The sequence below is a fragment of the Budorcas taxicolor genome, chromosome 15 (genome assembly GCF_023091745.1).
Source record: "Budorcas taxicolor isolate Tak-1 chromosome 15, Takin1.1, whole genome shotgun sequence".
Classification (NCBI taxonomy): domain Eukaryota; kingdom Metazoa; phylum Chordata; class Mammalia; order Artiodactyla; family Bovidae; genus Budorcas; species Budorcas taxicolor.
The window spans coordinates 24,618,982-24,642,073 of record NC_068924.1 but is presented as its reverse complement, the minus strand read 5'-3'; the positions used below and the strand labels follow the sequence as shown (position 1 = coordinate 24,642,073).

At 39.1% G+C, this 23,092-nt stretch overlaps 2 protein-coding genes across 2 annotated transcripts in view; one reads left to right on the top strand and one right to left on the bottom strand.

Moving 5' to 3' along the window:
• LOC128060851 (NXPE family member 2-like) overlaps positions 1-16,677 on the bottom strand; it is a 35,518-nt gene extending 18,841 nt beyond the window's left edge. The window contains exons 1-2 of the mRNA XM_052653216.1: positions 16,652-16,677; positions 15,541-15,646 (exon numbers count right to left, since the gene is read on the bottom strand). Of these exons, the coding sequence (XP_052509176.1) occupies positions 15,541-15,646; positions 16,652-16,677 (132 nt within the window). The remainder of the gene's footprint in view (positions 1-15,540; positions 15,647-16,651) is intronic.
• Positions 16,678-19,056: 2,379 nt separating this feature from the next.
• NXPE4 (neurexophilin and PC-esterase domain family member 4) overlaps positions 19,057-23,092 on the top strand; it is a 60,477-nt gene continuing 56,441 nt past the window's right edge. The window contains exon 1 of the mRNA XM_052652858.1: positions 19,057-19,083. The gene's annotated coding sequence lies outside the window, so the exon portion shown is untranslated. The remainder of the gene's footprint in view (positions 19,084-23,092) is intronic.

The window sequence follows — 23,092 nt, the reverse complement described above, 5'->3', positions numbered from 1 at the left end:
GGATTACCAGATAGAGAGGAGAAAAAAAGGCTTTTTAGGGAGAGCTCTTTCTTGCACTGAGATTTTTATCTTTGCAGAAAAGGACTATCTTTACTACATATCTAAACTGTGGCCATAGGTCCAGAACCATTAACCTTTCATCAAGAACAATCCTTTGAGTCAAGAAGGCAATTAGTGTCAAAAAAGAAAAGAAAAAAGAACAAAAAGTCTAACCTAAACATTTAAAGGACTTGGAGGAGCTCTGCTGCTAAGTCGCTTCAGTCGTGTTCGAATCTGTGCGATTCCATGACGGCAGCCCACCAGGCTCCCCCATCCCTGGGATTCTCTAGGCAAGAATACTGGAGTGGGTTGCCATTTCCTTCTCCAGTGCATGAAAGTGAAAAGTCAAAGTGAAAAGTCGTGTCCGACTCTTCGCAACCCCATGGACTGCAGCCTACCAGGCTCCTCCATCCATGGGATTTTCCAGGCAAGAGTACTGGAGTGGGGTGCCATTGCCCTCTCCGGAGGAGCTCAGGGGAACAAACTAATAAGGAGAATCAGCCATCTTGGTTTCCTTCTTTCTGACAATGGTCTTCATTAATTTTAACTATTCAATCATGCTTCCTGATTTCTTTACAAAAACAAATATCCAATAGTTCTTATGATATAAAGATCCCATAACAACTAAATAAAAGAAGAGTCTAGGCTAATAAATGATAAAGGTATTGTGGAAGATTTTGAAGAATTGGAACTAACTCTTCTTGGGACTTCCAGAGTGGACTTTCTATTGATTACTCAGGGTCAAAGTGTGTTTATTCACGGTTTTATTGGTGATGGCCTTTCTGATCAGTGTGGGGTAATAACTCATTGTAGTTCTGATTTGCATTTCTCAGATAATTAGTGATGTTGATCATCTTTTCCATGGTGCTTTTCTGAATGTCTCTGAGGGACACTGTCACAACTGAAGCAGTGTTGGGGGGTAGGGAGGCTGAAAAGTTGCTGCTAACATCTAGTGGGTAGAGGTCAAGGTGTATTATCTGACAATGCACAGGACAGCCCCCAACAACAAATAATTACTGGCCCAGTTGAGAGTTCTACAATTGAGAGACCTGCCCCACAGAAAAATACCTAAGAGTAGGAATTATAAAGGTGTATGGTAAATGCCTCTTTAACTTTACCAGAAACAACCAAATTATTTTCTAGAACATATGTATTTTTTGACATTCTCACCAGCAATGAAAGTTCCATGTCTTTACCAGCAATTGAAATTGCAGGGTTTTCTTTTTTTGTATTTTTTTGCTAGTAGCTACATTCTAGTAGCTACATAGGGTCAGCTTATCAGAGTTTTAATTTGGATTTCTTTAGTGGCAAATCACATGAATTATATATTTTAATTTTGTTTAGTTGCCATCCATTTTATCTTTTTGGTGAAGGATCTATTCAAGTTTGGGGGCCTAATTTTTAGTTGAATTATTTGCTTTCTTACTGTTGAATTTTTTTAGAGTTTTTTTAATACAATTGTCCCATGGACAATGTGGAGGTTGAGGGACCAACCCTCCACACAGTCAAAAATCCGAGTATAACTTATAGTCAGCTATACTTATACTATGTGTCAGTTATGCTAGAAGGATAACTCATGGTCATTTCCAAACAGTAAATGCAACTCTTCCATACACTTGATTCCACATCCATGGATTCAGTCAGCGGCAGATCCTGTAGAACTGGCATGTTTATTGTTGAAAACAATCCACACATAAGTGGACCTGTGCTGTTCAAACTCATGTTATTCAAGTGTTCACCGTATTTTATAGACCCAAGTGCTGTGTTGAATGTATAATTTGCAAATATTTTCTCCCATTCTGTTCCTTGTCATTTCATTCTCTCAACAGTGTCTTTCACAAAGAAAAATGTTTTAACTTTGATGAAGTCCCATATTATTATTTTTTTAATTTTGTGGATCATGATTTTAGCATTATATCTAAGAAATCTGACTAACCACAGGAGGTTAAGATAATTTGCTTCCTTAAAACTGTTATGGGTTTATATTTAGATCTATGATCCACTTGAGTTAATTTTTGTATAATTTGTGGGGTTTAGGTTGATATTCATTTTATTACCATACAGATGGCTGATGATTCTAACCACATTATAAAACTATCATTTTTCCATTGAACTTCCTTTCTACATTCCTCGAAAGTCAAGTCACCTTATTTGTATGGCTACATTCCTGGACTTTCTATTCTGTTTTACTCACCTTTGTGTCTATTCCTTCATTAATTCTGTACTGTGTCAACTACTGTATCTTTATAATGAGTCTTAAATTATTTTAGTGTGGCCTCCAACTCTATTCTTCTTTTTAAAACTTGCTTTGTCTGTGCCAATTCCTTTGCTTTTCCATGTAAATTTTAGAATTATCTTATTATCTAGATCAACAAAAATTCCTGTGAAGATTTTGTTTCAAATCGTGTTAAATCTATAGTTTGATGACAGTTATATTGAGTCTTCCAATCCATGAACACTGTATGTGTTCAACACTGTACGTGTTCAACACTGTATGAACATTTTTATGTATGTAATCTTTTCTCAGCATTTTAAAGTTTTCAGACTATAGATTCTGCCCTATTTTGTTAGAATTTTATCTCAGGATTTCATTTTTTAATCTCTTGTAAATGGCATTATGTGGATTGATGCTTTTGAACTGTGATGTTGGAGAAGACTCTTGAGAGTCCCTTGGACTACAAGGAGATCCAACCAGTCCTAAAGGATATCAGTCCTGAATATTCATTGGAGGGACTGATGCTGAAGCTGAAACTCTAATACTTTGGCCACCTGATGCAAAGAGCTGACTCATTTGAATAGATCCTGATGCTGGGAAAGATTGAAGGCAGGAGGAGAAGGGGACGACAGAGGATGAGATGCTTGGATGGCATCCCAACTCAATGGACATGGGTTTGGGTGGACTCCAGGAGTTGGTGATGGACAGGGAGGCCTGGCATGCTGCAGTTCATGGGGTTGCAAAGAGTCAGACATAACTGAGTGACTGAACTGAACTGAAATAGCATTATGTGGGTTTTTATATCTGATTTTTCATTGCTAAAATTATGGTATATAGAAAAAAACCTGAATTTTGTGTTACCCTTATAGCCTATGACCTTGATAAAATTACATAATAGTTCTGGGAGCATTTTTGTCAGTTCTTCAGGATTTTCTATGTGGACAATCAAGTCACCTGGGACAAATAGGGCAAATAGGTTCAGTTTTACCTCCTCATTTCCAATGTATATGTGCTTTACTTCCTTTTCCTTCTCTTGCTACAATGGTTAGCCCTTCCAGTATGATGTTAAACATAAGTGGTGAAAATGGACATCCTTGCCTTCTTTACGATCTCAGGGATTAAGAATCCCTTTCACCATTAGGAATTATGTTAGCTCTATATTTGCTACAGATGTACTTTAATGGGATAAAGAGGTTCTCTTTCATTTCTAGCTTGCTAAAAGTTTTGTCATAAATGACATGTGAATTTTGTCAAATTTTTTCTGTATAAATTGACATGATCAAATATTTTTTTCTTCTGTAGCCTGTTGACATAGTTGAATATTTTAATTGATTTTTTAAAACAGTAAACCAGCAATTGTATTCCTGGGATAAAATCCAGTTGGTTATGGTATATTATCCTTTTTGTATATTGCTAGATTTAATTTGTTAATATTTTGTTGAGGATATTTGCACCTGCGTTCATAAAGTATATTGGTCTATTATTTTATTTCCTTATACTCTTTGGTTTGGGCATTGGTGTAATGTTGGCCTAATAACATAACTTTGTAGTTTTCCTTTCTCTTCTATCTTTTGGAAAAAGAGACTGTGTAAAATTAGTGTTATTTATTTTTTAAGTATGTGATAGAATTTTACCATGTAAAATGACTATCTGGGCCTAGATATTTCTTTTTCAGAAGAGTTTTAACTATTCAGAACATCTATTTATTCTTGAGTGACTTTTGGTAGTTTATGGTCTTTAAGGTATTCATCCATTTTATCTAAGCTGTCAAATTTACATTCATAGAGTAGCTTGTGGTTTTCCATTATTATCTTTAATGTCTGTAATTTCCTTAATAATGTCCCTTTTGCCAATTCTGGTATTGGTTAGTTATGCCTACTCTTTCTTTTTTCAATATCAGTTTGGCTAAAGTTTGATCAATTCTATTAATCATTTTAAAGAACCAACTTTTGTTCTATTGATTTTCTCCATTGTATTTGTTTCCAATTTTAATGATTTCTATTGTAATATTTATTATTTCCTTATTTCTGCTTTCTTTTTCTTGTTCTTTAAGGTGGAAATTAGATTATTGATTTGGTACCTTTCTTCTTTTTTAAAATAACCACTTTATTTATAAATAAGTTATACATGAAAGAAAAAAAGGACAAATTCAAAAGTATAGTTGTTGAGTCCTGCATTGCTCTTTTTTCATTTATAAATTTCACTCTAAGTACTGCCTTAGCTGTACTAGAAACACAACAAATATTAATGTTATATTGCCATTTTTGTTTAGTTCAAAATGTTCTCTCATGTCCCTTGAAGCTTATTCTTTGATTCATGGATTATGCAGAATTGTGTCACTTAATTTCCAAATGCTGAGAGATTTACCAGTTATTGTTCTGTTACTGATCTCCAGTATAATGTCATTATGGTCAGAGAACAAACTTTGTGTAATTTCAGTCACTTTAAAGTCTATTAAGATTTGTTTTATGACTTTAGATATGTTCTATTCAGTTAATTGTATTCTTTAGTTCTTCTATATTTTTGCTGTTTTAGATTCCTAGGGCTGCCATTACAAATTGTCACTAATTTGGTGGCTTAAAACAACATAAATTTATTCTCTCACAATTAAGGAGGCCAGAATTCTAAAATCAAGATGTCAACAGATATGATTCCTTCTGGGGTTTCTGAAGGAGAGTATACTCCATGCCTCTCTCCTAGCTTCTGGTGGATGCTAGCTGTCCTTGGCATTCTTGGCTTGCAGAAGCATCACTGCCATCTCTGCCATCAGATTCATTTCACCTTCCCCTTGTGCATCCTCTACCTTCTTCTCTTTTAAAAAGACACTTGTCATGGACTTTAGGGTCCACCCTAACCCAGGATGATTGCATCTCAAGATTAAAATCAAAAACACAATTATAGTTGCTAATCAGCTGACCTTAAAATAGGGAATACTGAATTATATTGAATTATCTAGGTGGGCCAAATGTAACAAGGGTCCTCAAAAGTAAAACAGGGAAAAAAAATAAAGGAGGAAGGCAAAGGAGGGAGGACCAGACAGCTGGCTAAGAAGAACTTGGCCCAACGTTGCTGGCTTTCACTGATGAAGGAGCCAAGAAAAGCAGACAAATTCTAGAAGCTAGAAAAGGCAAGGGCATGTACTCTCCCACAGAGTGTCCAGAAAGGTGTACATACTGCCAACACCTTGATTTTAGCCCAGTTGAACCTCATTCTGGAATTTTGACCTCAAGAAACATAACATAAAATACATTTGTATCGTGTAAGCCACCAAGTTGGTGATAATATTTCACAACAGCAGTAGAAAACTAATACAATTATAACTACTGTCTTTAAGTTTTGATAACTTCAACAGCTATGTGTCTGAGTTAGTAACTTTGCTTATTCTCCTGAAAGTTATAGTTTTCCTGGTTCCTCATATGCTAAATTGTTTTGGCTCATATACTGGATATTTTAACTATTGTGCTATGAGATTCGGGTCTTGCTTAAACCTTAAAGATAATGTTGTTGTTTTTTTTAACCAGGCAATCAAACCTAGTTAGGTTAAAGCCATAAGTTCCAACCCACCTTTTACAAGCCCTAGTTTCAAGGTCTGTTCAGTTCTCTGAGCCTGTACTGTTTGAATCTGTCCCATGCTTCTAACATCCAGCAGCCACCCTGGGACCTGGGCAATGGTCCAGCCTGTAGTTCAATTCCCCCAAGCCTTTAGCATGCTGTTTAGGGTAACACTGACATGGGCTAACCTCCACTTTGGGGGATAATCCTTTTGAGCTTTGTCTTCTCTGCCCACTCTATGGAATCCCTACTTTTGGCCCTTCAGCCAGACAAATGGGGCAAGAAGAAGGTTTCTTAGCCTGCATGAGAAACTTAACATGTTTCCCTATAACTCCTGTAGCACCTGAATGAGGCAAGAACATTTGAACAAGGCCCGGGTGGCTCAGTAGTAAAGAATCTGCCTGACAGGCAGGAGACGTGGGTTCGATCCCCGAGTCTGGCAGATCTCCCGGAGTAGGAAAATGACACTCCATCATTTTTGCCTGGGAAATCCCATGGACAAAGGAGCCTTGGGGGGCTACCATCCACGGACTCACAAAGAACTGGGCACATCTTAGCTACTAAACAACAACAACAACTGATAAAGGCAATCTAAGTACCACATGAGGATATACAGTTTGGGCAAGATTCGGTTTGTAATGAGATGTTTAATTTGAACAGTAGTATAGCAGTGAGGGAACAAAAACTATTTTTAGACAACTGTAAATTCACACATATATAATAATAACAATAGAATAAAGTAAATAAAAATACAATAGAATAAAATAAATAAAAAAAATAAGAATAACAGAGAGACCTCATGTATCCTTTTCCCAGTTTCAACAATAGCACCTTGTAAAACTGTAGTAAAATATCACAACCAGCATACATCTTGAATACAATCAAGATGGGGATCCCCTGGTGGCTCAGATATTAAAGAATCTGCCTGCAATACAGGAGACCTAGGTTGGATCCCAGGTCAGGAAATCCCCTGGAGAAGGGAATGGCTAACAACTCCAGTATTCTTGCCTGGAGAATTGATGGACAGAGGAGCCTGGCAGGCTACAGTCATGGGTCACAAAGAGTAGGACATGACTGAGAGACTAACACTCAGATAATCAAGATACAGAATATTTCCATCACCATCTGCCGCCTTCATATAGCCCTTTACAGTTACACATTGTTCCTCCCATTCCCACCCCTTCTTAATCCATTATCCTCTGTTCTCCCTTCTTCCATTGTTTGAAGAATATTATGTAGTGAAATCACATAATATATGAGCCATAAATATGAGCTAGGGAAAACAATTTTGTGCCTGACCCTTAAAATGAGTCATAGAAAGGGAAATGTCTCTTTAAGGTAGTAGTAGTAGGGCGGGGATCAGAATTCAGTGCTCAATTTCTCCTACCCAGTTGCCTCATTCCTTTAAGAACCTGTTTCAAAGATACTTATTTCAAATATAAATATTAGGGATATATATTTTTTTCAAGTATATATTAGAGATAAATACAGAGTAAATACAAATGCATATTAAATATAAATACTTAGTTTAAATGCATTTATATCTCCCATATATAAGCCCTAATACATACTGTATTTTTTGGAGTATGTCTTAGAGTCTTCTAAGACATATCTAACCAAATTTTACTAATGTCACTACATAATCCTCTTATCATCCATCATGTTCTAATAATTGGTAGCTTCTATTCAACTCATTGACTGAAAATTTTGAAGGAAATTGGCTTATAGTCTTCATCATTAAAAATCCTGATAACCTCCAAGCAGCCCTCAACATCCAGGAGGCAACTCCTCCAATAACTGAATTTTTTTCCCCTAAACTTTAAAAATCTAAAAAAGTCATCAGGGACTTCCTGGTGGTCCAGTGGCTAAGACTCCTTTCTCCCAGTGCAGGGGCGTGGATTCGATCCCTGGTCAGGGAACTAAATCCAAGATCCTGCATGCCACAACGAAGACCCGGTACAGCCAAATAAATAAATAAATAAATTTTTAAAAATTCTTATTTAAAGAAAAGATCCAGGGCTTCCCTGGTGGTTCAGTAGTAAAGAATCCACCCACCAATGCAGGAGACACGGGTTTGATCCCTGTTCCAGGAAGATCCCACATGCCGCAGGGCAACTTAGCCTGTGCGCCACAACTAAGCCTGTGCCCTAGAGCCCAGGGAGCTGCAGCTACTGAGCCCTCACACCACAGCTCCTGAAATCCACACATCCCAGAGCCCATGCTCAGCAAGAAGAGAAGCCACCACAATGAGAAGCCCATGTACTGCAACTGGAGTGCAGCCCCCACTCACCTCAGCTAGAGAAAAGCCCACACAGTAACAAAAACCCAGTGCAGCCAAAAATAAATACATTAATTAATTAAAAAAATTTTAATCCAAATAAATTTTTTTAAAGTAGTCATATAGCAATTCAACTTTCTGTTACCCTTCCCTATTTAATTGGACCCACATTTTTTTCCTCTACTTCCTATTTACTTCTGTTAACTTCTTTACATAAGAATTTAAATGTATTCACGTATCTCCCATATTATACAAAGAACTGCTATACGAAAACTTTTGCTTATTCCCTAAACCTACCCAGTTAAACTTCTTGGGAGTTCTTATCAGTCTCTTTCTCTCTTCCCACTCACTTCACAGACCAGTGCTTGTTTTGTTCCTTAGGGCAATAGCTTTAGCAACATTTTTTTTTTCTTTTCTTAAATTTTTATTGGGGTATAGTAGATTTACATTGTGTTAGTTTCAGGTGTACAGCAAACTGAATCAGTTATACATAGACATATATCCAGAGCTGACTCATTTGAAAAGACCCTGATGCTGGGAAAGATTGAGGGCGGGAGGAGAAGGGGACGACAGAGGATGAAATGGTTGGATGGTATCATGGACATGAGTTTGGGTAAACTCCGAGAGTTGGTGATGGACATGGAGGCCTGGAGTGCTGCGGTTCATGGGGTCACAAAGAGTCGGGCATGACTGAGCGACTGAACTGAACTGAACTCTTTCTTAGATTCTTTTCCCATATAGGCCATTACAGAGTATTGAGTAGAGTTCCTTGTGCTGTATAGTAGGTCCTTTCTCTTTCACTCTGTAGCTCACCCAAGGAATTGTCACCCACATCAATAGGCTAAGCTGCCATTTATATTCTGATGATTCTTAAATCCATTTTTCTAAACCACACCTTTCTTAGCTTCAGATTTGTATATTCAAGTCTACTGAAGCAACATCTCCATTTAGATGACCTAAAAGCACCTCCAACATAGACTGTTCCTATCTAAACTTGTCATTTTTCTTCCAAAACTATTTCTCTTACTCTATTCTATACTTCAATGAATGGCATCATGAGCCAGGCAGTTGTACATATCTGGAATAATTCCTACTTAATTCCACATCCTCACCCCTGCTCCACAGTAAATTTATTCCTGTCAATTCTAACTCAAATTTCTTGACTTTTTTCCATCCTAATTGTTATACCTTATTTCAGGTCACCATTATACCTCACCAAGACCACTGAGCAGTCCTTATTTTGTAATTTAAAGAAATTTATTTGTTAAGCACCTACTATGTGCCAACCACTGTTCTGGGCACTTGGGATATACCAACAAATAAATAATGATAAAAATCCTTCTCTTATGGAGGTCACCTTACAGCAGGCCAAGAGAGACAATAATCAATGAACAGAGTAAATAAGTAAATTATATAGTATTTTAGAAAGTCAAAAGTATTATCATTATTTTTTAAAGTCAGAGTAAGGGAAATGCTAAGTGGTGGGGTAGGGGCCGTTTCTAGTGCTAAATAAAGATGACATTTGAGCAAAGACCTAAAGGCAGAGCATTAGCTACATGAAAACTTGGAGGAAGAATGAGCAGAGGAATCAACCAGTGCAAGAATACCTTGGCCCAGGTTTTCTAAATCCTTTCATAAGACCACCTGACTAAGACACTGAGCCAGGAAATCTGAACCCCACCATGTTTCCCCTGAAGTTGGGAGCATGGCATTTTTCTTTTAGAAATACAATCTCAGGATCTTGAACACAAAGATTATGTCCTATATTTCTGTATCCCTAATACCCAGTTCAGCCCTGACACACAATCTATACCCAACAAAGGTTTGTTGAATGAATGATTGGATCAGGCTGAGACCAGAGGCAGGGAAATTAATGAGAGGACTATTTGAACACCATAGATGAGAAATGACAAAGGACTTGACTAAATCAAGACTCTGGGGATGGAGATAGAAGGATAGATATGAAAGAAACAGGAGGTAGAGTTTAGGAGATTAGTGACTGATCGCTTGTGGAGAGAGAATTGGTTTAGTTGACTAATGGGCTGAGGCAACATAGGAGACATAGGAGAAACGCAGAGAATTTGTTTCCATATGATTCTGTTTTGCCAAGAAGGGAGGCGAGGAAGAAGATAACCCCTGCATGCTTTTCTCTGTATTGGTAACACTAGTGAAACTGAGGTGGAGATAACCGAGGAATGAATTCAAGAGTGAGGCACAGAAAAGATCTCAGATCTGGAAATACGAAGGCAGTGATTCTAAAAACTTCAGTGAGTGTGAGACTCATCTGGGGGGCTTGTTGAAACTTTATCATTTTGTTCATTTTATTGGGGTACAGTTGATTTACAATGTTGTATTTGTTTTCTGGTATAAAGTAAAGTGATTCAGTTATTTACATACATGTATATATATTCTTTTTCAGATTCTTTTTCATTATAGGTTATTACAAAATATTGAGTAAAGTTCCCTGTTCTATACAGTAGGTCCTGTTGTTTTTCTATTTTTTTTGGGGGGGGGGGGGCGCTGTGCTGCACAGCATGTGGTATCTTTAGCTCCCCAAGCAGAAATCAGTTCCCCTGCTGTGGAATCAGAGTCTGAACCACCGGATCACCAAGGTCCCTCTATTTTATATACAGTAGTGTGTATCTGTTAATCCTAAACTCCTAATTTACCCCTCCCCCATCCCTACTTTCCCTTTAGTAACAATGAGATTGTTTTCTATGTTTGTGAGTCTACTTCTGTTCTGAAGATAACTTCACTCGTATCATTTATTATATTCCACAAATAAGTGATATACAACATTTGTCTTTCTCTGACTTGCTGAAGTGAACTTAGTATGATCAGCTCTAGGTCCATCCATGTTGCTGCAAATGGCATTATTTCATTCTTTTCTATGGCTGAGTAATATCCCACTGAATATGTATTCCACATCTTCTTTATCTGTTCCTCTGTTGATGGACACTTACATTGCTTCCATGTCTTGGCTGTTGTAAATAGTGCTGTTATGAATATTGGTGTACTTGTATCTTTTCTGATTAGATTTTTCAAAACTTCATTTTAGGCTCAAGTCCAGAGATTTGTTTTTAGCAGCTTTGGAGTAGGGCTCAGGGATCTGCATTTTACACACACATGCACAAACATGGGCATTTCAGTGCAGATTGTCCAGGCCTCACTTAGAGACACAAATATTTGTGGATGGCACCTGACCATATGAATTAAAGGGTACAAGCATGAACAAGAAGAAGATTGATGGAAGAAATCTAGAAAACACATATTTACAGAAAGGGCTCACAGAGAGGAAGTTTCTGAGCTGTGGTTTGAGAACTCTACAGTTTACCAGTTTCCATCATTGTCCAAATGTCCTAGATTTGTGGTCCCTCTTATTTGGAGGTGAGGGTCTGTATTAGACAAAGGTGGAATAGATACTTTGAAAAGAACCTGGGCTCAAATTTAGAAGAAGCATGAATGGTTAAGGAGTTGATCTCTTCAGCACTGCCCTCTGAAAGTTTTTGATCAGGACAAGAAGATGATGAAAACAGAATTTTTGAAAGATCAGATTTGTACTGAATGGTTGAAAAGAGGAAAATGTAAAGCAAAATCAGTTTTTAAAAAAGACTGAGGAAAAAGAAAATCAAGAAATATGAACTGAACTGTGTAAAGAATTGCGACGGACCGTGCAGAAGTGCTGCCGAGAGGAGCTACCTCACGCCCAAGGTCAGGTACAGCGACCGAGAGCGCGAGGCTGCGCCAGTGCATGAGGGCCGAGAGGAGCTATTCCACGTTCAAAGTCAGGAGGGGCGACCTCGTCCAAGGTAAGGAGCAACTGTAAAGAGATACCCTACATCCAAGGTAAGAGAAATCCAAGTAAGACAGTAGTTGTTGCAAGAGGGCATCAGAGGGCAGACACACTGAAACAATAATCACAGAAAACTAGCCAATCTGATCACATGGACCACAGCCTTGTCTAACTCAATGAAACTAAGCCATGCCATGTGGGGCCACCCAAGACAGGTGGGTCATGGTGGAGAGGTCTGACAGAATGTGGTCCACTGGAGAAGGGAATGGCAAACCACTTCAAAAATTCTTGCCTTGAGAACCTCATGAACAGTGTGAAAAGGCAAAATGATAGGATACTGAAAGAGGAACTCCCCAGGTTGGTAGGTGCCCAATATGCTACTGGAGATCAGTGGAGAAATAATTCCAGAAAGAATGAAGGGATGGAGCCAAAGCAAAAACAATACCCAGTTGTGGATGGGACTGATGATAGAAGCAAGCTCCAATGCTGTAAAGAGCAATATTGCATAGGAACCTGGAATGTTAGGTCCATGAATCAAGGCAAATTGGAAGTGGTCAAACAGGAGATGGCAAGAGTGAACGTCGACATTCTAGGAATCAGTGACAAAAAATGGACTGGAATGGGTGAATTTAACTCAGATGACCATTATATCTACTACTGCGGGCAGGAATCCCTCAGAAGAAATGGAGTGGCCATCATGATCAACAAGAGTCTGAAATGCAGTATTTGGATGCAATCTCAAAAATGACAGAATGATCTCTGTTCATTTCCAAGGCAAACCATTCAATACCATGGTGATCCAAGCCTATGCCCCAACCAGTAATGCTGAAGAAGCTGAAGTTGAATGGTTCTATGAAGACCTACAAGACCTTTCAGAACTAACACCCAAAAAAGATGTCCTTTTCATTATAGGGGACTGGAATGCAAAAGTAGGAAATCAAGAAACACCTGGAGTAACAGGCAAATTTGGCCTTGGAGTACAGAATGAAGCAGGGCAAAGGCTAATAGAGTTCTGCCAAGAGAACGCACTGGTCATAGCAAACACCCTCTTCCAACAACACAAGAGAAGACTCTACACATGGACATCACCAGATGGTCAACACCAAAATCAGATTGATTATATTCTTTGCATCCAAAGATGGAGAAGCTCTACACAGTCAGCAAAAACAAGACTGGGAGCTGACTGTGGCTCAGATCATGAACTCCTTATTACCAAATTCAGACTTAAATTGAAGAAAGTAGGGAAAACCAATAGACCATTCAGGTATGACCTAAATCAAACCCCTTATGATTATGCAGTGGAAGTGAGAAATAGATTTAAGGGACTAGATCTGATAGAGTACCTGAAGAACTATGGATGGAGGTTTGTGACATTGTATAGGAGACAGGGATCAAAACCATCCCCAAGAAAAAGAAATGTAAAAAAACCAAATGGCTGCCTGAGGAGGCCTTACAAGTAGCTGTGAAAAGAAGAGAAGTGAAAAGCAAAGGAGAAAAGGAAAGATATAAGCATCTGAATGCAGAGTTCCAAAGAATAGCAACAAGAGATAAGAAAGCCTTCCTCAGCAATCAATGCAAAGAAATAGAGGAAAACAACAGAATGGGAAAGACTAGAGATCTCTTCAAGAAAACTAGAGATACCAAGGGAACATTTCATGCAAAGATGGGCTCGACAAAGGACAGAAATGGTATGGACCTAATAGAAGCAGAAGATATTAAGAAGAGGTGGCAAGAATACACAGAAGAACTATACAAAAAACGATCTTCAAGACCAAGATAATCACAATGGTGTGATCACTCACCTGGAGCCAGACATCCCGGAATGTGAAGTCAAGTGGGCCTTAGAAAGCATCACTACAAACAAAGCTAGTGGAGGTGTTGGAATTCCGGTAGAGCTATTTCAAATCCTGAAAGATGATGTTGTGAAAGTGCTGCACTTAATATGCCAGCAAATTTGGAAAACTTAGCAGTGGCCACCGGACTGGAAAAGATCAGTTTTCATTCCAATCCCAAAGAAAGGCAATGCCAAAGAATGCTCAAACTACAACACAATTGCACTCATCTCACACGCTAGTAATGCTCAAAATTCTCCAAGCCAGGCTTCAGCAATATGTGAACCGTGAATTTCCAGATGTTCAAGCTAGATTTAGAAAAGGCAGAGGAACCAGAGATCAAATTGCCAACATCTGCTGGATCATGGAAAAACCAAAAGAGTTCCAGAAAAACTTCTATTTCTGCTTTATTGACTATGCCAAAGCCTTTGACTGTATGGATCACAATAAACTGTGGAAAATTCTGAAAGAGATGGGAATACCAGACCACCTGACCTGCCTCTTGAGAAACCTATATGCAGGTCAGGAAGCAACAGTTAGAACTGGACATGGAACAACAGACTGGTTTCAAATAGGAAAAGGAATATGTCAAGGCTGTATATTGTCACCCTGCATATTACATTATATGCAGAGTACATCATGAGAAACACAGGGCTGGAAGAAGCACAAGCTGGAATCAAGATTGCCGGGAGAAATATCAATAACCTCAGATATGCAGATGACATCACCCTTGTGGTAGAAAGTGAAGAAGAACTAAAAAGCCTCTTGACGAAAGTGAAAGAGAAGAGTGAAAAAGTTGGCTTAAAGCTCAACATTCAGAAAACAAAGATCATGGCATCTGGTCCCATCTCTTCACGGGAAATAGATGGGGAAACAGTGGAAACGATGTCAGACTTTATTTTTTTGGGCTCCAAAATCACTGCAGATAGTGATTGCAGCCATGAAATTAAAAGACACTTACTCCTTGGAAGGAAAGTTATAACCAACCTAGATAGTATATTCAAAAGCAGAGGCATTACTTTGCCAACAAAGGTCCATCTAGGCAAGGCTATGGTTTTTCCAGCGGTCATGTTTGGATGTGAGAGTTGGACTGTGAAGAAAGCTGAATGCCAAAGAATTGATGCTTTTGAACTGTGGTGTTGGAGAAGACTCTTGAGAGTCCTTTGGACTGCAAGGAGATCTAACCAGTCCATCCTAAAGGAGACCAGTCCTGGGTGTTCATTGCAAGGAATGACACTGAGGCTGAAACTCCAGTGCTTTCGCCACCTGATGCGAAGAGTTGACTAATTAGAATAGACCCTGATGCTGTAAGGGATTGGGGGCAGGAGAAGAAGGGGACGACAGAGGATGAGATGGCTGGATGGCATCACTGACTCAATGCACATGAGTTTCAATGAACTCTGGGTGTTGGTGATGGACATGGAGGCCTGATGTGCTGTGATTCATAGGGTCGGAAACGTCGGACACAACTGAGTGACTGAACTGAACTGATGTAAAGAATTTAAAAAAATAAAACTGAAAAAGGGAAGGGCTGACACGGAGATTTAATTGGATTGGAGGCTCAGAGGCCAAGGTTGGCGAAAATGCTTAGGCAGGATGGTTAGTAGTGCCAAACACCACATAGAGGCTGCAATCTACCTGTCGCTCAAAAAATAATGATAATTATAGAATGCATATTGTCAAAGGAATTACTGATGAACAAAGGATCCTTTCAGCCACATCTATTGCTAAGATTACATGCTTTTCACATTTAATTCTTGCGTTAATCACAGTGAACATTCCAGGTCATTGTGACCTTTTCTGAAATTCTGAAAAAGGAAACAGTACCTACCTTTGTGTGGTCTTTGAGAGAGAAGTAAATGACCCAGGAAGCTAATATAAACATCCACATCAGCAGTAATTTATGAGCTATGGCCTTTGGAAACAAAGTAAAGAGCCTGTAAGAGAGGACAGGAAAAATAATCGCATGTTGAATCAAATAAACATGACATTGCTCTGCATATAGCTTCCTCCTCAGTACTTTTTCAGAACAGGTTATGTCTAGACAGCTGCCCTCTTCTGGGTTTCCAGGATGTTCCATCATAGGTTCTATTAGAAATCAGAAACAGTTGTCCTCCCCAAAGTAAAGAACTGAACTGGGTGAAGCAGGAAAGAACTCCTGGTTCCTAACTCTCAGATGAACTTTTTCATTTGAGTCATATCAGGGCTGTCGCATTAACGGCTCAGCAGGTGTAGCAAGGTTTTATAGCTGTTTACCCTAAAAAACAAGGGTTTTTTTCTGGTGCCCTCTAATGAATTCTGGTCTCTAAATCTCTCTCAGACACACACACACACACACACACACACACACACACACGCACACACACGCACGCACACACACACATATATGCATTATCTGGTATCCTCTCTTGGAGGCTTCCTTCTAAATCTCCCCTTTGCTTTCTTAGGCAGCTTATTTCCAGCTCAGGTTTTTAATTGCCTCATGTTGAAGTAGTTGAGAAACATTGCCATAAAGGGCAAGAGTATATTCTTTAGAGAAGGTTACTGTTGAGTGGCCAGAATTTTAGTTTGTTTGTCAAACACAGAATACCAAAAGTATGTGGCAAAGAGCTAAATTATGGCAGCATTTCCCAAACTTCTTTTGCCTGAGACACACAGTAAGATCATATCAAATTTCATTTCAGGGCACACACACATGCATACACATCACAACACAAGTTTCATAAACAATCCTTATTCTTACTGCATGCAGTATACTATGGTATTTTCTAGTTATTATATTTAATTCTATGTGACTATTTCAATTTTAAAGTATTTTTTCATGCCTCAATAAAACTCATTTTTATCCCCTATGGGGTTGCACCATTGGAAAATCACTGACGGGTCTATGGTTCTCCCTCCTGTTTCTGCCATTAAACCTACAAATAAGAGTTGGACGGTACCTATGAATGAATGTCTTCTCCATCATATTCTCATATTCTCTCACAGGAATTACAGCTGTCCAGACTTTCTTCGGATAAAGCAGTCTTTGCATTTATTTCGGGACTGGTGTTTGCCTATAAGCTTCATTGATCACAAGCTGAAATGCCATTGGTGGCTCAAGTGTGCCTTGTAGGATCACAGCCCTGCCCCTGCTCACTTCACAGAGCCAGAGAAAGAAGCCAGGAGGAGGAGGAAATTCATTTTAGAAAACAGACACATCTAGTCCCAGCCCATGGTCACCTTTTATTGTAGTCTTACACTTTCTACATATTTACATACTTACATAGTGAATTTCCCTTGCTTATGCCCTCATTTCCCTGTCACGTGGAATTAGTTACTTCCACGATAGCAGAAGTATCTGAAAAACTGGAAAGAAGGCAAACAGCCTTTGACCACAGTTGCTGAATGACTAAGATTTTATTTGACTGGTTCTTCTCAATATTCAGGTTGTATTCTTTGTAAACTCCTCCCCTCGCTCTAAGCAACTACATCGATTGAGCACTCCAACAATGATGATCTAAATTAAATCTCAGGCCATAAAAGAAGGAGGCATAGGTCTAAATCCCACCGCACCCTGTGTCTGTAACAGGATAGGAGAGCATCCAAAAGAGAAAATCCTATGGGCAAAGTCCACAGAATGGACTCCATGCTAAAATTCTATTGGCAGAGTCAGACACGTCTGAGCGACTGAGTATGCATGCACACTTGCATGAAGATAACTGTAGAGATGTATATCTAGGTAGAGATGTGTATATAGTTGTTCCTTAGGCACTAAGTCGTGTCTGACTCTGCAACCGTATGACTGTAGCCCACCAGGCTCCTCTGTCCATGGGATTTCCTGGGCAAGAATACTGGAGTGGATTGCCATTTCCTTCTCCAGGAGATCTTCCCAAGCCAGGGGTTGAACCCAGGTCTCCTGCACTTGCAGGTGGATTCTTTACCATTGAACCACCATGGAAGCCCATATATAGATAGACATATGTTTATTTCACACACATACTATAATGTGCACATAACATTTGTGTGTTTGCATCTGTATTAATCTATACATATAACTGTATGGATATCAGGACTGTGGTCACAGCATGTAGGAGATTGGCACAGAGATTGAGTAGATAATTTCTAAAGGCATATGTTGAAAGAAGAGAGATCTAGACCCTGCCAATCCTTCCCTGCCCCTTCTAAGGCATATTTCTGTTTATTGCCTTGTACTACTCAAATTGTGACAGTGATAATAGTGGGTCCAGGACTCTTAAAGTAAACCCTAACAGCCTTCTCTCATGTAGAAATAAGTGAAAACACTTGGCTTCCTAAATTTTTGATGATAAATGTATGCTCTGAGCCACAGCATAATTACCACAGTCCCTTAGATAATAGTATAGTAAACGGACAAATGCTTTGTACCTCTAAAATATGTAATTAACTCATTTTGTTTATATAAGAGTTGCTGAGCTAGTTGGGACAGTTACTACCACCCTGAGACACAGAGAGGAGCTACAAAACTGGCCTGAGGTCACCGCGTCAGCAACTGAGCTGAAGTTAGAGCTGAGGCCAAGCTAGCTGAGGCTAGCCTCTGAGCTAAGGCTAGAGCTCCCAGCCCTTGACTTGTGTAAGCCCACAGTCCACAGGAATGGGTGTGGTGGGATCAGGGTGTGTCTCCACATCACAGAGACCAATTTGAAAGGAAATAACTGTAATGAAGGAGAACTATTTTTGGTTGAAATAACAAAGTCGTGGCTTTTGCTTCTCAAATTAAAATTACTTTGCCCAATGGCAGGGATAGTATGAAGCCACATTCGAGGGGAAGAGGGTACTTATATACTTCAAAAGTACACTTTTCCTATAGTGTTAATTTTACTCAATGATTTGGTGGGTGAGGGGGGATTAAAAATGTTTAATTGGAAAATAACTTAGACAATTTTGTCAATTTAAACTTTAGCATACCCCAAGGGAAATGCAACATTAGCATAAAAAGAAAAGATGGCCAAGGAATCTTAGCCCCTTAGTGGGGTCTTTTTTAGTCACATCCAGAAGCCCCAGAAGCTTAAAGTCCCTTCTAGTCTGCTTTTGGAATACATTCACAGAGAAATTTGAGCTAAACGCAGAAAAACTCACCTGGCAAACACTCAGGAAACTATGACAATGTGTCAGCGTGTTGCCAGCACCCTTGTGGGAGGGGCGGCCTTGACCTCATAAACATAAATATCCAGCCTGGCAACAGTGGGAGAAGGGGGTGAACATTTGCCCTCAGCAGAACATTAAGAACCCATTCCTGACATTTCCATCCATTTGGACAGACCTTAATGATTTTTAATAGAAAGGTACCCAGTCTCCTCAACTTCTTCCTGTTCGAGAAGGCCTGGCTTGGTGTGGTGTTGCCTAGACGATGTAGGTAAGCTTCTCTGATTCTGGGGTTCAGTATTAGAAAGGCCACTTATATAAGCCACCTTCTCCAATTCCAGCTTTCTTATAAGTAACAGTGAATTTGGGGGTGGGGCAATGTTTTCCATTTGCTTTTTTCTAATTCCTCAACTCAACTGTGTGCCATCAATTACATGATGCTGATACACCTTCTCATTTAATACTTTTTAAAATATTTATTTATTTCCTTGGCTGTACAGAGTTTTCACTGAAGCACACCAGATCTTTCATCTTTGTTGTGGTACATGAGATCTTTTTTAGTTGCAGTATGTGGGATCTTTAGTTGTGGCATGTGAACTCTCAGTTGAGGCATGTGGGATCTAGTTCCCTGATCAGAGATCAAACTGAGATCCCCTGAACTGGGAGTATGGAGTCTTAGTCACTGCACCACCAGGAAAGTTCCTTCATTTCATTCTTATAAACTTGGGAGAGTTAGAAAGCATCATCCCCAATACATAGACAGAGAAACAAGGCTCAGAAAAATTAAATAACTTGCATTTCCTTGCATAAGCCCATGTCTGGGTCTGAGTCTGACTCAAGGGAGGAGTATAAACTGTGGTCATGGATCATATCTGATCTGTGGCCTGTTTTTGTAAGTAAAGTGTTCCCTGGAAGATAGCCATTCCTATTTGCTTACATATTGTCTAGGACTGCTTTTCCCCTGAAACAGCAGATTTGAATAATTGTGATAGAGAGCATGTGACCCAAAAGGCTAAAATTTTTGCTATCTGGCCATTGACAGGAAAATTTGCCTTTGATCTTGGGTCTAAGCAGTCTAATAACTTATTAGATTAGTAAGAGTGAAAAATCCAGGAGGCTACAGGAAGAAAAGGAGGATGTACTCACTAAGAGGAGTGGTGAGGTGGCAGAGAAATTACAGCTAATGACAAGCTGTAATGTATGCCCATGGGTCTGATTCTCTAAAGTGGTGAAAAGGGGAAGAAGATCACTGGATTGAAAAGGCAAGAAAGTATGAGGGTTTAGATGTCAGATGTGTCATCCAGATGACTATTGAAAACACGTGGAATGAAAGCAAAATTTAGGGTGGAAAGAAGGTCATGAACTCAGTACTAAACTCAATTACAATGTAAGGGAAAGATTGATAGATGTCAAATAAAGGAGGGTGTGATGGGTATTAGCAGAAGAGAATGATCCTCAAAAATGAGGGGGAATTCTACAGAAGAAAATGGAGATTTAATTGTTTGAGCAGCTCTGTTGATGGCAACCCTCGCTTTCTACTGGCTCCTTGCCACTTACACTGAAATACCTAGTACCCATTAGTCACCTAAGGCCATCACAGGTCATAGTGATCTACTGGCTGAAGTGCCCTTTTGTATCACTAACAAATTTCTGTATGTGTGTGTGTGTGTGTGTGTGTAGTCACTCAGTTGTATCCAACTCTGCAATCCTCTGGACTGCAGACCACCAAACTCTTTTGTCCTTCGGATTCTCCAGGCAAGAATACTGGAGTGGGTTGCCATGACCTCCTCCAGGGGATCTTCCTGATTCAGGAATCGAACCCATGTCTCCTGTGTCTCCTGCATTGCAGGTGGACTCTTTACCTGCTGAGCCATCAGGGAAGCCCTATAAATTTCTAGGCGTTTTTATTTGAATTGCTGTTAAAGGCTGCTTGCGTATCTTGGCTATTGTAAATAGTGCTATAATTTTGAAGCGGCATCTACAGGAAGATTCTTTACCACTGAGCCACCAGGGAAGCCCCACAGTGGAATATTACTCAGCCATGAATAATGAATAAACAGTCACATGGATAGACCTAGATATTATCTAACTAAGAGAAGTAAAGCAGAAAAAGACAAATATCTAATTATATCACTCATATGTGGAATATAATTTTTAAAATGATACAAATGAACTTATTTACAAAACAGAACCAGACTTACAGATGTAAAAAACAAGCTTATGGCTCCTAAGGGGAAACAGGTGGGTGAGAGATAAATCAGGAGCTTAGGATGAATATACACACTACTATCTACAACATTCAGAAAACTAAGATCATGGCCTCTGGTCCCATCACTTCATGGGAAATAGATGGGGAAACAGTGTTGACTTTATTTTGGGGGGCTCTAAAATCACTGCAGATGGTGATTGCAGCCATGAAATTAAAAGACGCTTACTCCTTGGAAGGAAAGTTATGACCAACCTAGATAGCATATTCAAAAGCAGAGACATTACCTTGCCAACAAAGGTCTGTCTAGTCAAGACTATGGTTTTTCCAGTGGTCATGTATGGATGTGAGAGTTGGACTGTGTAGAAAGCTGAGCACCAAAGTATTGATGCTTTTGAACTGTGGTGTTGGAGAAGACTCTTGAGAGTCCCTTGGACTGCAAGGGATCCAACCAGTCCATTCTAAAGGAGATCAGCCCCGGGATGTCTTTGGAAGGACTGATACTAAAGCTGAAACTCCAGTACTTTGGCCACCTCATGTGAAGAGTTGACTCATTGGAAAAGACTCTGATGCTGGGAGGGATTGGGGGCAGGAGGAGAAGGGGACGACAGAGAATGAGATGGCTGGATGGCATCACCGACCCGATGGACGTGAGTTTGAGTGAACTCCAGGAATTGGTGATGGACAGGGAGGCCTGGCGTACTGCGATTCATGGGGTCGCAAAGAGTTGGACACGACTGAGCGACTGAACTGAACTGAACTGGTATACAAGATGGATAACTAACAAGGACATACTGTAAAGCACAGGGAACTCTACCTAATACTGGGTAATGGCCTATATGGGAAAAGAATCTAATAAGGAATGGATATGTGGATACATACAACTGATTCACTTTGCTGTACATTTGAAACACCCAAGATTGCAAACCAACTATAATAAAATTAACATTTTGAAAACAACAACAAAGAGTCATTTACCAAACATCACAGCATCTGCTGCTCCACCTGCACATAATTCAATGAGGATCTGCAGACAAATAAAAATATGTGTAACTAAACAAAAAAACATTGTTGTTAAAGGGACTGTATTAGGAGACCGCCAAGGTGATATTTTAAGAATCTCCCCATTTCAAATACTACTGTCACACTCAACTTTCTACATATAATATTCATATCACACTAGGAGAAAATAACAAAGCAGTGCTGAAAAGCAGATTCTGCTCCCTTGGCTCCTACCACCAGTGTCTATGTGAACTCTTTCTCTACACCAGTCTCATGGTGGACTGGCTTAAACTTTAACCTTAGAAAAGCCACAAGTGGCTGTATTTAGTGGGTTTTGGGGTTGTTCAGGTACAGACAAAACCAAGAATGGTTTCCAATCTATGTTTCATGTTTAGTACCCTCCAACCCAAAACACAGTGATTGATTTTCCCTTAATTTGTTTTTAGTACATGACGCCTTTTGCTCTTTGGACATATATCCCACGTAACTAAATTTTTTGTTTTAACAGCTGTATCAAGCTATAATATCCATTCAATAAAATTACCCACTTTAAGTGCTTAGTTCACTGACTTTTAATAAATGTACCTAATTATCAAACCATTACAAAAATCAATTTTAGACAATCTTTATCACCCCCAAAGACTCCTTGTCTCCATATTCACACCTCCAGCTCCAGGCAACCGCTAATCTGCTTTCAGTCACTTGGCCTTTTCTGGATATTTCATATAAATATTAATTGTTCAATATATGGTATTTTATGCCTGGCTGTTTTTTTCTTAGCATAGGTCTTATTTTTTTAATTGAACTATAATTGATTTACAATATTGTGCTAATTTCTTATGTACAACAAAGTGATTCCTATATAAATATTTCTTTTCAGATTCTTTTCTGTTATATATTTTCTCTTCAAGAGTTTTGTAGATTTGCTGTAACAATGGGACTATAATCCATTTTGAGTTTGTCTTCACATAAGGTATGAGGAAGTGTTTCAACTTTATTTTTGCGTATGAATATGCAGTGGTCTAGCACCATTTGTCAAATAAACTGCAAACTATTCTTTCCCCACTGAATT